General features: G+C 40.7%; 2 protein-coding genes across 3 annotated transcripts in view; both read right to left on the minus strand.

Annotated features, from left to right (window-relative positions):
- The window catches only part of dennd1c (DENN domain containing 1C), a 16,618-nt gene extending 9,686 nt beyond the window's left edge, over positions 1-6,932 (minus strand). Inside the window, exons 1-8 of one of the 2 annotated variants that reach the window (XM_020652934.3) lie at positions 6,768-6,932; positions 6,267-6,331; positions 4,502-4,545; positions 3,169-3,218; positions 2,360-2,479; positions 1,799-1,868; positions 1,624-1,704; positions 952-1,017 (exon numbers count right to left, since the gene is read on the minus strand). In XM_020652934.3, coding sequence (XP_020508590.2) covers positions 952-1,017; positions 1,624-1,704; positions 1,799-1,868; positions 2,360-2,479; positions 3,169-3,218; positions 4,502-4,545; positions 6,267-6,331; positions 6,768-6,784 — 513 coding nt within the window. In that variant the 5' untranslated portion in view covers positions 6,785-6,932. The remainder of the gene's footprint in view (positions 1-951; positions 1,018-1,623; positions 1,705-1,798; positions 1,869-2,359; positions 2,480-3,168; positions 3,219-4,501; positions 4,546-6,266; positions 6,332-6,767) is intronic. The other variant, XM_020652935.3, reaches the window with a different exon arrangement.
- Positions 6,933-9,321: 2,389 nt separating this feature from the next.
- On the minus strand, positions 9,322-13,913 carry zgc:65894 (uncharacterized protein LOC335798 homolog). The gene is made up of 5 exons (XM_020652927.2): positions 13,696-13,913; positions 11,256-11,364; positions 11,059-11,169; positions 10,614-10,858; positions 9,322-10,518 (listed from the first exon to the last, which is right to left on the minus strand). The coding sequence occupies exons 1-5, from the start codon at positions 13,750-13,752 to the stop codon at positions 9,706-9,708; spliced, it is 1,335 nt and encodes a 444-aa protein (XP_020508583.1). The 5' UTR covers positions 13,753-13,913; the 3' UTR covers positions 9,322-9,705.
- Positions 13,914-14,090: the final 177 nt, after the last annotated feature.

Raw genomic sequence — 14,090 nt, forward strand, 5'->3', positions numbered from 1 at the left:
TGTCCCCAAATCAATTTATATGGATTCCAAATGAGCAAATACTTTTTTATTTTCTTACGACGGAGGATTAGGGCCACGTTAAAAAATAATAATAATTAAATTTTGAGATTAAAGTCGTACATTTACGAGTTTAATCTCGTAAATTAACGAGTTCGAGACCAGCCTGCGTGAAAATGATGAAAGTAGAACTCTTAAAGTCTTTAAAGAATAAAAGAATAAAGTCGTTATTTTAGTCTATATCAGAAGAGCAGCAGCATCCTGTTCTCAAATGACAAACATGGAGCATCTTGTCCTAAAGGGTTCACTAATAAGGAAATAGGCTACTTCCTTGTGTAGTCGGTAAAAACAGTTCAAGAGAAGTTTTCACTTCAACTTGCAAGAACTTGTTTATCTGTAAAATGATCTATGAACAGGACACAAACTGTCTCTGCACATGAGACACTTTAACAAGGCAGACAAGTGCAGATAACAGACACAAATAGTTGTGTTGGGGCTTTACTTATGCAGATATGAAACTAAACATGCTTTTGGCACATCATCATCTCCACATTGTCATAAAATATCAGCACCCTGAAAAGATACTGCAAGAAACTGAAGAAAGAACCACACTGTTGATGGAAGTTGTCTGCAGAGGAAAAGACTTTAACATGTTTTAAGATTTTTTAACGTGGCCCTAATCCTCCGTCAACAAAATGCAAACATCCAAATCATACAACCAGCACTGAATTAGAGCCACAAGTAGGCGTTTGACATAAAACAGAACATTTAAAATTAGTGGATTAATGGGTAATTCATGTGTTAGAGAGTTAACACTTAAATTTTAGTTCAGAGTATGTAAATCATATTTCATTAGAGCAGTTAGTGACAAGTCCACAGACATCAGGTTTAGCCACCAAGCTTCTCAGAGTTAGTCTGTAACTGCTCAGGCACATGGACTCCTATGGGACTCACCCCCTCTTGTTCCTCTTGGTGTCCAACAGGATGGGACACCTCTGTGCTGACCAAAAGCTGCTCTCCCTCAGAAGAAAACACAACACACTAACCACTGACAATACAGCCTCAAGTATGACTCCTGGTTTTCATGAGCTAAAGGCTCAACTATGCTCTTCGTCAGATACATATACGGATGGAGTGTTCTGTCAGTACTCTGCATTCATTTTGTCCGTATTTCTGAACGTTTTCTGGAAGCTTACAGATATGGACCAAATGTCACAATACCACTGGAAATCATGGGGGCAGTGTTAAGCGGTGTAGCTAACCGTTTAAGTCAGACCAGCAAAACACAACGCAGAAGAATACTTGGGAAGATACCGTATCTCTTTGAGGAAAGACTGTGCGAGCGGGTTCATGTACGATGTAATGATGGCACATGGACAGACAAATACAACAGAACTGCTGGGTGGAGATTCGACGGGAAATAAATGTTAGTTGGAGAGCAGCCAGATACTGAAGAGGTGAAGGTCTGTTCAAGGCTGCACCCTCTAGTGGATGAATGTTTTAACGTCCACCCCAACATAAAGGACATGTAAGAGGATGTGGGTAGTGATGGTTATATTATTTAAAATGTGTGTATCTGTTTTCGCATGTAAAGAAAGCATAAATGAGCCTTAAGTGGAGATTTACCATCTGCAGAGTGACACATCCTGGTACAAGCGGTACAGGCTGCTTGTAGAGTGCAGCCAAGAGCGCTTTCATCTCATTGGTCTGTTGAGAAGATCAAGATTGTCATGGTAACTCAAAATGTTGTGCAGAGATATTCAAAGAGCAAAAAGATTACACGTGAGAAATGAGAACATACCTGTCCTTTTGTGAGGTAGTCAGCCAAGTTGTTGAGAAGTTTGTAAAACACTTCAAACCAGGGAAGGTAGCTGTAATCACATGGATTTAAAATGGCTGTCACTCAGTGATGAAGGTTTGGTTCACTTGGCTTCTTTCAATGCACTATTCAGTAATATTTGTACCATGGACTGTATATGAAGATGGACGGAGCAACTTGGGTGTGTGCCAAATTGACACAAGAATCTGTTCTGTTGTGTACCGTACCAACCTGCATAGTGTAATACCTTAACTCCACAAATGAAAAAATCTATAAATATTTTTATTTGTGAATGTAATGTGCTTCTGTACTGACCAGGGGAATGTGTGCTTTGGTCAGTGGAAAGGGTGTGGTGTAAATTCTGCGGCTTCCACCACCCCCCTCCCATCTGTGCATGTCTTGGTTTCAAATGTCGTCACCAGCACAATATGTCAGCGCATATTGCGGGGCGTATCTTGCCTTCGATTTTATAGCACCAATGGAGAGTGAAGCATGCTGTCCATATTACTACACAGTCATTGATTCTTGCACCTTCATAGATACCTGAGTATGCAAAGGCAGGTGTTTGTGCTGTTGGTGAGCCGACAGAATCCAAACCGCTGGCATCCCTCTATGTCAGTCAAAACAAAAGTAAAGTGCTGCACGGCCACTCCCTCCCTCACTCTGTGTGGATGAATGTAGAAGGAGGGGGACAGTGAGAGAAAAGGAGAGGCTTGTAATTAGAGCTGTCAATATTAACTAGTTAATAATGAAATAATAATGACATTTCAAACATAAGTAAATAATAATCGTTTAACAGCTCTAGTTGTCATATATCATTGAGTAAAGGACTAAGAAGGCAATAAAGACTATCCTTATTCCCAACATCAACAAACAAAAACAAAGAAAATCTCTTGTCCAACGCCTTTATAAATCCACGGCCTTCTTCCTCGTTTCATCGGACGCCATGACATCACACAAATGTTGGCTCTATTCATGGCTCCCCGTTAGTTATATGATTCATGTTAATATTTATGGATCCAAGTGTGAGGAGACGAGGCTGGCAGAATCTTTAATAACACTTATCACTACCAAAGTGATTTGATATGATCTGGACTTCAAATTGATACTGCTGTTTATGTTTTTACCTTATTTTTAATTTTTATTTTTATTTAGTGTTCTGTTTTTTTCTCCTAATTTCTGGTATTACTCATTATTTCTTTTGAATATTTTCATTCATCATCATTTCGTATTATTGTTCTTATTTATTGTCATTTCTTGAATTTTCCTTGCTGCTTGTATTTTTTTATTTATTTGTCAAGCTAGGTTTTGACATAAATAAAGTAATAATTATTTTATGAACATTTACTCACCTTTGTATGTCATAGGGGAAGCAGAACCTGGGTAATGTTTGACAGCACTCCTAGAGTTGACAGAAATGTGTTTGTTACAGGAGTCTGAAGTCTCCTAACATGTCTTAACGTCTGTAGTGGAAGCTTTTTGGCCTCTTAATTCAGACTGCAATGGATTCAACTGACAATACAACATGCAGTGTAACTATGCAATGGAAGGGGCACTGGTGGCACGATGGTTTGTGCACGCGTCCCATGTGTGGAGGCTGTGGTCCTTAAAGCGGGCGGCCCGGGTTTGAGTCCGGCCTGTGGCTCCTTTCCCACATGTCAATCCCCACTCTCACTCCCTGATTTCCACCTCTATCCACTGTCCTATCTTTCCAATAAAGGCACAAAAAGCCCCCCAAAACAATCTTTAAATTAAAAAAACTATGCAATGGAAAATAGCTTAAGCTATCCTTCCTTCAGTTCGACTCATTAAGAGTCAAAATAAAAAGGAAAGCTTGAATATTGCCTTCCATTTGGATGTCTCTCTTTGTTCAAATGGTGATACTGTTAAAAAGGCAGTTCAATTTGCAAGCCAAAATTGCATGTAGTCAAAACATTAAAATGGCAAAACACTGAAAACTTGAGGCTTCAAAAAGGCAGTGGACAAATCGATTGTGATGTGAGTGCTGCTTCCATTATTTATTTTATCTGTGTTTGAAACACGCTGGTGTCAACCTGCCCTAAAGGAAGGACTGACTGCATTTACATTTGATTATTGACACTTAAAGAGTGTGAACTCTGTGAAGAGTGAGAACTCTGTGAAGAGTGAGAACTCTGTGAAGAGTGAGAACTCTGTGAAGAGTGAGAACTCTGTGAAGCTGTAATTAGGTACATGGGTGCTCGAGTCGAGTCAACATGCCAATTGCAAAATCTTACAATGAGGCTATTATACTATTGCATTGACTGTACACTGTCTGTTTTAATGTATGACAATTCAAATGAAATTAATTTAATTAAGGTAGGGAAATATTGTGTAATAAGCTTTTAACACAAAGTAGCTGAATCTAATGTGATCATCAGTAGGTTCAAGGGTATTTGGTCATGCACAAATCTGGACAATTTAAAAAAAAAAAAGACCAATGATGTTGCCAGAGAAAAATTCATTAGAGATGCGAAGGTCTGCATCAAATATCAATCAATTCATTCAACAGCTGTTGAGTTATTTCATTCTGATCTGACTATGGCCACTCCTAAAGCAACACAGCTAGCATAGCATACTGTAATATAGCATAACATAGCATAACACATAGCATAGCATAGCACATAACTGTATTTCCAGAAGCATGCAGGAAACAGGAGTGGGTACCTCATCACTGAAATCCTCAGGAAACTGAAACAGTACACTAGGATCTGTAACAGTAAAAAAAAGAATAAACAAATCATCATTACTAATACTCCAAACAGACTCAAGATGAAGAGAAACACTGCTGGAAAAGTACAGTGCATTTTAATTCAGGTAACAATGAGTGAAAAATATCTGGCAAAAACTGATAAAAAACAACAACAATGAAAATGTAATTATGATTAAATTAAAACATCTGTAGTGTGTTTAAGCTCCTCAGCTCACACAGCTGCTCAGTCTATTAAATCACCACAACATGCCATCCCATCTGGTTCAAGTGAGACCCAAACAGGCTGTGTGGTTTTTCATGGTCACATGACAGGAAGTGTGAGAAACTCTCAGTTCAGCAGACACATCTCCAGTATTACATCGAATCATTTAATGACATGTAGCATCATATGTGTGTTTGAAGACAGTCTCAGGTGGTAGATAGATAGGTGGAGTGTGTGATAATGAATAATGAATTTGAGGAACAATTTAATTTAACTTCTCTCTTGCTGACAATAAAAAACCATTGCATATTTAACCCATTGATGTCCACAGTGGAATTAAATGGTTTAATTCACAGCATATAGAAGTAAGAGGGTAAAAAATATTTTTGAAAAAACATTGTTTTAGCTGTGAGTCATAAAGACTGATAGGTTTCTTTTCTTTTTTTTTCTTTTTTTCTTTTTCACAGAAATCTGAATCACATCTGAATCAATGGGTGAATAGTATCAGCTCTTAAAAAGCTCAGTGGACTCTTGGAATCTGTACTGAAAAAGATTTATGATAATGCTCTGCTCTTTCTTGGTTCAGGGATCACATTTTGCAGACTTTTGTGACATTACATATAGAGTTGAAGTGAAAGGAAGCCCTGCTAGAAACGTTGGTTTTTGGAGCAACATTTCTCTTAATTTCTTCCTTTAAATTGATTGTCAATAAGGGCAGATTCAAGATCGGTATCATTTCATTCGAATTTAATTCAATAATTACATTTTTTGTTTTTTGATTCAGATGACAATTGAATGTTAAAGGTCACATATTATACTCTTTCAACAAATTTAAATTGGTCTCAGAGCCCCCCAAAACATGTCCTGTATTGTATCATGCCTATAAACCCCTCTAGTTCAGCCCTGCTCAGAACAGGCTGTTTCTGTGTCTGTAGCTTTAAATGTAAATGAGCTGTGTCTGACCACGCCCCCTCTCTGAAAGGGGATGTGACTCGTGTTTTCTTGCATCGTGCCCTATGATTTACGGTGAGAAGGCAGACTCAGAGGGCAGAACAAACACCTAGCTGTGGGAGTGTCACCCACCTGGGGGAGGAGTTACTGCCCTTTGTGATGTCACAAAGGAAAATCCTCAAATGGCCTGATTGAGCACACATTTTCTGAAAAGTGGAGCAGGCTAAAGACGGAGAGGATGGACTTTTCATATAATTGGGGGTGTGGTCGACAGCCTTGGGATTCATATAAAAGTATAAAAACATGGTTAAGTATATTATATATAATATGGGACCTGTAAAAGTTGTTTTTGTTTTTAAAAAATCTTCACCATTTAAGGTATGACAGAAATGTCAAATCAAAAATCTGAATTAAGTTCTGTGTATCCTCATTTTTGATTTCTACGGTAGATTTTATGTTTTATCCTCCCGCAGAAAAAAGCTTAAGAAATAGATTAAATAGCTGGTCATTGAGGTTAGACACTTAGAAGCCACATTCAACGCTGAGAGAGGAGACTGTGGACTCACCTTTGTCTCTGGCTACAGGACATGCTGCTTCAAAGAACCAGTAGAAGGTTTGCTCAGGGTTAGGTCTGACAGGAAAAAGATTCACAATGCTGATTTGAGATAATGCTGACAGTATGTTACCAAAATCTGACTTACATTCAGCCAATCACTTAAATCATTGATTCAAAAAACGTACAAGATGCTGCATATTGCCTTAGATGCTTTTTTAAAGAACAAGTGTGATAGGTTGACCGCGATGGGTCAGAAGATAATTCTACAACAAGCGTGAATTAATTGAAATATTGAACAAATTGTTTTCTGAAACAGGTACAGATCAAAGTTTTTGCCGTTTCTTAAAACACAGGTCTACTATGAAGAGTATGGCATCACATTAAGGGCAACAGAGCTGCTACAGGAAACTTCCTGTGCAGTTGTGAGAGGAAGTAATAAAAACCACAAGAACAGAGAGACGGGCAGACTTATGAAGATGGAAGACGAGAAAAAACGACATGATTAACTTACTTCAGTCTGGAGCCCATGCTGTCAGGACGTGTGTGTGTCCATGTGTTAGTCCAGGAGGGTGCAGGTCTTCAGGCAGTCTGCTGTATAGAGGTCATTCCTCTGATGTAGCAGTGATGTAAAGTAAGGCAGACGACAGCAGCAGCAGTCTGCACGATCAGCAGTGAAGTGAAGGAACACTTCCTGATCACTGGTTAATGTATTCTGTCAGTGTGTGTGTGTGTGTGTGTGTGTGTGTGTGTGTGTGTGTGTGTGTGTACACGCATTAAGTGCGTTATAAAACCACCTCTCCAACCTCTCACGCTATAAGCTCACTTCTTTATATGGCTATCACTTCTATATATTATATTATATATATATTATATTATATATTATATTTTACTTTATACTGTTGAACTTAATCCTTCTCATATATTTTAAAGATTTGCAGCTTCAATCAAAGGGCAAACAAATCTGAAGCATCTGCCTTTATGACACCGTGCCCGATCATAGAACAAGGGCCCTGTAAAGCCATCCTCCATCCCCAAAAAGAAAAGAGAAAATGAAAAACATTAAGGATAATGTTACTAAGAGAACAGGGAAGAGAGAGCCAGGGTCAGAAGCCTGGTTAGGCTCGAGCTCACCCCCACCATGATACCTGAAGGTTTCTCTAACTTAGGAAATGATCCCACATGGATCTCAGTTTATTTTCGTAAATATATAGAAATATATACATAGAAGTATGAGAACTTGGGGTGCTGATGGCCTATGGGTTATGTTGGCCACCCCATGTACAGTGGCTGAAAGTCATCGCGCAGCGGCTGGGGGTTCAAATCCGACCTCGGCTCTTTGTAGTGATGTCATCATGTCAACACCCACTCTGTCCTCCCAATATTTCCTTTCTCTCCTCTGCTGTCCTTTCCACTAAAGGCAAAAGTTCCCAACATATAATTTAAAGAAAACAAAAAGGAAATATGAGAACTTTCTCTAAATATCTGGATCAATGTCCATATTTCATAAACAATAATTGCCCAATCCATTGTTTTTATCAACAACACAAAAGGAGTAGCTCTGTTTTCTTTGCATTCCTTCCCAATTTTTGTTTTTACAATCATTAAATATCAAATATCTATGTTTATTTAACTTGTATATTTAATTCTTATATAAACACTTATGTACAGAGGTCCTCAGATTGTGTTTGTAGGTGAGTGTACCCTCTGTGTCCCGAGACGAGGGGCTGCTCATTGAATAAAGAAAGACAATGATACAATGTTTAAACTAGTCCATTGGGTTTCTGTATAAAATTGTATACTAAAAACTAAAAAAATCCAAAGCAACTGTGCAATGCTGCTGCTAATATGAAGTTATAGATAGTCATAAAGACCTGTTCAGAGACCTCAGGAAGATTCTCATCAAAGAAATTACTTTCTTTTCTTCCGTGTTTGGTTTCAAATTTATTTGTCATTACTGCCAGAACCACTTCTTCCTGATCACGTCATAAACAGGAACTGTTATTAATACTGAGCTCCATATGACACATGGTCTATGAACTTATTGGCTATTTTCAAGTATATCAAAAACACTGGAGCTAATGATGAGGAATCAATGCAATGTCTGATCTTTTTATCTTTGAGGTATATATGAAAAGCTGATTGCTAAAATCTGTACTTCTCCTTTAAAAAAGGGTGTCTTACATGTCGTTACGCAGCAGTGGGTTTAACAGGTTTTTAGATCTCATGCTGCCCCCTTGTGGTTTTAGAGCAAAACTGCTTAATTCTTAAAGCTGGTTCTCCATTTTGGTTTGTCTTTCTGCAAGTCACCAGTAAAACTGGAATCCAAATAGGGCGTCATCAAATGCTGTCGATTCTCTTCTTGACCTTATTTTGACTACATATTTCAGCATCACATCATTTATCTGTCGTCTTGTTATTTACATGAAATTTCTTTTTTAAATTATTTCTTTTATTTTTAAAGGGACCATGTACAATATAACACACAAATGATGCCATTTGATGCATTGTACCACAGTTAGCTTAGAGCTAGTTTATAACTGCAGTCCCCTCGCAGGTCACATTTCCAACATAATTAAATTCTTATTACAAACCTGTTTCCAATAATGTTGGGAGGTTGTCTAAAATGTAGAGATTGAAACAAAGTGTTCTGATTTTCATAATATTGAAACTCTGTAATTGATTGTAAATGGCACAAAGACAACAAAGGCCCATGTCGAAGCTGAGAAATCTCCCTGTCTCATGCACTGATGGCAGAGGCCATCAGTATTAGCTAATCCCATTCATACACATTCACACGCTGCAGCAGGAGTAACTATGGGTTTTGTGTATTAAGTGTATTGTCCAAGAGCTGGGGGTGGAACCAGTTGAGAGACGACTTAGTCTATGAGCCACTGCCTCATTATTGGCTTAACATTTCCAAAAACAATATAATTAGTCAGTTTTGACATTTAATGTGTAGTCTGTGCTGTTTTAAATTAAATGTGGTTTTCAATGTTTTTTACATATTAAACAGTCACAGGTTTGTAAAAGTATCACACTTAAAATAAACACGAAGAGACAGGAAGGAGTTTGAAACAACAAATTTATTGGAGTAAATGCCAAATTAGACAAGTGATCATATCCTTGTGAGCTTTATTGAATTCTTGGCCCAATTATGAAACATAATGTTTAACATAAACACAGCACTACTGACAAAAAAACACAAGCACATCTGTGTTAGCTACCTGATATGTGTGAAGTGAAGATTAAGTGTTGTGAATCCTATTCTGGGCGGAGCAAAGGGAAGGAAAGGAGAGAAGAGAACAGAATGAAGGAATAGGAGACGAGGCAGGGGAGGAGAGTGTAACAAAGAAAAAGAGAACAAGAGGCAGAGTAGGATTCAGATAGGTGGAAGGATGGTTGGATGTAGTTATGACGCAGTGCATGAGGAATGATGAGAGATTTTAGCCTTAGGCCACTTCCTCCTCCCCCTCCTCCTCAAACTCTCCCTCTTCGGCCGTGGCGTCCTGGTACTGCTGGTACTCAGACACCAGGTCGTTCATGTTGCTCTCGGCCTCTGTGAACTCCATCTCATCCATACCCTCTCCGGTGTACCAGTGAAGGAAGGCCTTACGGCGGAACATGGCGGTGAACTGCTCAGAGATGCGCTTGAACAGCTCCTGGATGGCGGTGCTGTTTCCGATGAAGGTGGCAGACATCTTGAGTCCGCGGGGAGGGATGTCGCACACGGCTGTCTTCACGTTGTTGGGGATCCATTCTACGAAGTAGCTGCTGTTCTTGTTCTGCACATTCAGCATCTGCTCATCCACCTCCTTCATGGACATGCGACCGCGGAAGATGGCGGCAACTGTCAGGTAGCGGCCATGACGGGGGTCGCAGGCGGCCATCATGTTTTTGGCGTCGAACATCTGCTGGGTGAGTTCAGGCACAGAGAGAGCTCTGTACTGCTGGCTTCCTCTGCTGGTGAGCGGGGCGAAGCCAGGCATGAAGAAGTGCAGACGAGGGAAGGGCACCATGTTGACGGCCAGTTTGCGGAGGTCAGCGTTGAGCTGGCCGGGGAAACGCAAGCATGTTGTCACCCCGCTCATGGTGGCAGAGACCAGGTGGTTGAGGTCTCCATAAGTGGGTGTGGTCAGTTTAAGGGTGCGGAAGCAGATGTCATACAGGGCCTCGTTGTCGATGCAGTACGTCTCATCAGTGTTCTCTACCAGCTGGTGGACAGACAGGGTGGCGTTGTACGGTTCTACGACAGTGTCAGACACCTGGAGCAAAAAATAAAAATAAATCACACAAACGTCAGGGAGGAAAAACCAAGAAAAGGAACAAAATACAAACCAACGCAACATGATCGCCATACCTTAGGAGATGGCACCACGCTGAATGTGTTCATGATGCGGTCGGGGTACTCCTCACGGATCTTGCTGATGAGCAGAGTCCCCATACCGGAGCCGGTACCTCCGCCCAGGGAGTGTGTCAGCTGGAAACCCTGAAGGCAATCGCAGCTCTCAGCCTCCTTCCTCACCACATCCATCACTGAGTCCACCAGCTCAGCACCCTCTGTGTAGTGACCCTTTGCCCAGTTGTTACCGGCTCCACTCTGGCCTGAAAGAAAATGGTTAAATATGGTCAAACCATTGAATAGTGCGCTTTTTTTATCTAGTCAAAATGTCAGTGAAACAGGTAGAATCTGAACGTATTTATACAGAGTCAACAATTCTTGCTTATATGCTGACAATTAAGCCAGTCTTACTTATTTATGATAACCTACGTATGTGTTTTTGTGTCCTTGACTGATCACATACCAAAGACAAAGTTGTCAGGTCTGAAGATCTGTCCGAAGGGGCCAGAGCGCACTGAGTCCATGGTGCCTGGCTCCAGATCCACAAGGATGGCCCTCGGCACGTACTTCCCACCTGAACACAAATGCATGCGTCAAAGCTTCACACTAAAAAGGAAATCACTATTGCTTCACTAGACTTGCGGTGATGCAGCTACATACCTGAAGCCTCGTTGTAGTAGACATTGATTCTGTCCAGCTGCAGGTCGCTGTCTCCATGATAAGATCCAGTGGGGTCGATGCCGTGCTCGTCGCTGATCACCTCCCAGAACTACAGAAAGGTCGACAGTTTACATTGGTCAGAATACAGAAATAAAAGCTTACATTATAGATACAGGATTAATCTACTGACATTTTAATATCCCAAAACAGTATGATGTTTATTGCCAGCATTTTTAAAGCCCTTTACAATCTGCTCTACTTGTTAATCACCCGCAGATTTACTATGTGAGCATCAAAGAGCTGAAACAAATGATTAAACAATCGTTTGATTGAGGATTTTTTTTTTTTTAAGACTTATTTTTGGGCTTTTAATGCCGTTATCTAGAGAGAGGATAGTGGATAGAGTCAGCAATCCAGGAGAGAGAGAGAGAGAGTGGGGAATGAAATGCAGCAAAGTGCCCAAAGGTAGGATTTGAGCCCGGGACGCCCACTTAAGCCTCTTTACATGGCGTGTGTGCACCAGCCACTACGCATCCGGAGCTCCTGAATTCTGAAAAATACAGATGACTTATTCTAGCTCCTTAAATGTGTGGATTTCCAGGTGTCTTAAAGGGAGCAATCTGAAGGCATCTGTTTGTGCTAGCAAGTATTCATTAGAACAAATGGTTAATCTATTAATTCAAAGAATAATTGAAATGAAAAACACATTCACCCAGTTGTAATCCTGTGTTAAATGTTCATTTATCTTTCTATTTGTCTCTTTCTGTAAAACGTTTCAACTATCTGATGACTCATCCTGCACCCGAGGGCGTTTTACCTATTTCACAACCAATTAGACTGCTTTGTCGAAGCTAATGATCCAATCAAATTAATCAGGGATGTAATGACCCGCCTTCTGTCTTGTGATTGGTTCTATCCCGTTTCATTCGGAACTAAATCATGACACCGCAGTTAGTCCTAGTGGCAACCTCTGGTGTTAAAAAAATAAATTGATGCAAAATCCTGCAGTTGGTAGAGTGACCACTTGAGGCTGGCTGCAGACGATGTCACACACACACCCCATTAAAAAAAAAACGCTTTTACAGCAGAAATTAACATGTTTACAGCCTGGTTCAAGAAACCAAATAGGTCTGATTAGCTCACGTCTCGATTGGCACAGACTGTAGGAGGTTGAATTTTTTGATATTCATCGGTTTTGATTTAATGAAGGATAAGTGTTATTCACTATTATAACATAATGAGAAGCGGTCCTGATTGACAGGCGGGCGTGGTGTGACGAATTGTCAAGAGACTAAAAAACCTGCCTCAGCTCCAGCCCTCAGCCTACCGCTAGGTTGACTGAAAATTAGGGTGAGACAGCATTTTCAGAAATTGGGATCACCATTGATGGGACTCCATGGTGGCTGAACCAGCGTCACGTGATCCCACTGGGCCCAAAAATATTTTGTCCCATAAGCTGACTTAGGGAAGGGACGTCTATAAAATCAGAGGATAAATTAATCCTTTTTAAAAGCATTACATCCTACAAGTTGTAAAAGGCAAGTAAAGCCCATTTTAGATTTATTTTTTAGGCATAATGTACGCAGATCAGATACACGGGACTACGACTCCAATTGCGCATGCGCTATGGACCCCAGTAACGCAAATGATCCGGGTGCTTTTTACACGTAGAAGTCAGACTTTTTTTTTTGCTTCATGCGCCACTGAGCAGCTTTTCATAGGAATAAACAAGGCTCTGCCCTCCGATTCTAAATCCATTTTAAAAATGTGTCAAAGCCCCCTGCAGTGACTCACTGCAGACGACACTCGGCCTTTGTCCATTTATTTTTTACAGTCTATGAGTTTAATATTCTCTAAATTTTGTTTCATGGGGACATGGGGCCTCCGGATCACAGATACCTTAAGGCATGGGTGGATCCAAACTATCAGCCTATAACTGAGGCATGGATGATGATGAAATATTATTTTGTGCGTTTATAATGATCATAATGAACATATGAACCATTATGTGCATGTGTGTTTTGTTGCATGTCTACCTGCGACTGACAAGTGAATTGTGTCTGAGCCACACCCCTCTCAATCCAATCCAATCCAGTCCAATCCTATTAGATTTTTTTCATTGGTATGAATGTAAAGACAATATTTCCAAATCTTCACCAATGCAAATCCTACATTTGTACTGATCCCTCTCTGAACACACATGCGCGTACATTCATTAGTGCGTGATTTTGGCATCAGCGACATCAGCAGGGATGTCTCGGCTTGCCACCGCCCATCCTCACAACAGTCTCCATTCCTCTAGGTTGACCTATTTACGATTTCCTGTGGACAACGCGACCTCTTTTCAGCCAACATGTTATTTTAAACACGGATGAACATGTATTATCACATACAAACCCCCCACTGGTACGTCAGCGGCTGTCATTGTGTAATTTCATACCTTTGCTCCAATCTGGTTTCCGCACTGGCCGGCCTGCAGGTGCACTATCTCGCGCATGTTGTCGTCGTGGTGTTGGGTTTCTCACGAAGAGAGAGAAAAAGGGGACGCTGACGACGGGGCTTCTGTTCAGCAGTTGTTCGGTGCTGGCACTCCTGGTTCAGTAGTCTCTCTCTGGCAGAATGGCGGAGGAGCTGCAGCTGCGTAGTAAGTTCTCTCCACCCCGCTCTCTCTCTCTTTCTCTCTCTCTCTCTCTCTCCTGTCTGGCCCCTCCTTCACGGCTGCGCTGTTCATCCCGGTGCTGCAGCATGACGTCATCTCCATGGCAACGGGAACCAGGTTCAGCTGGAAAAATGGCCTGGTTGGCAGGCACGGTTTGTTCTAGACTGCTTCGAATA

The sequence above is a fragment of the Labrus bergylta genome, chromosome 1 (assembly GCF_963930695.1).
Source record: "Labrus bergylta chromosome 1, fLabBer1.1, whole genome shotgun sequence".
Classification (NCBI taxonomy): Eukaryota; Metazoa; Chordata; class Actinopteri; order Labriformes; family Labridae; genus Labrus; species Labrus bergylta.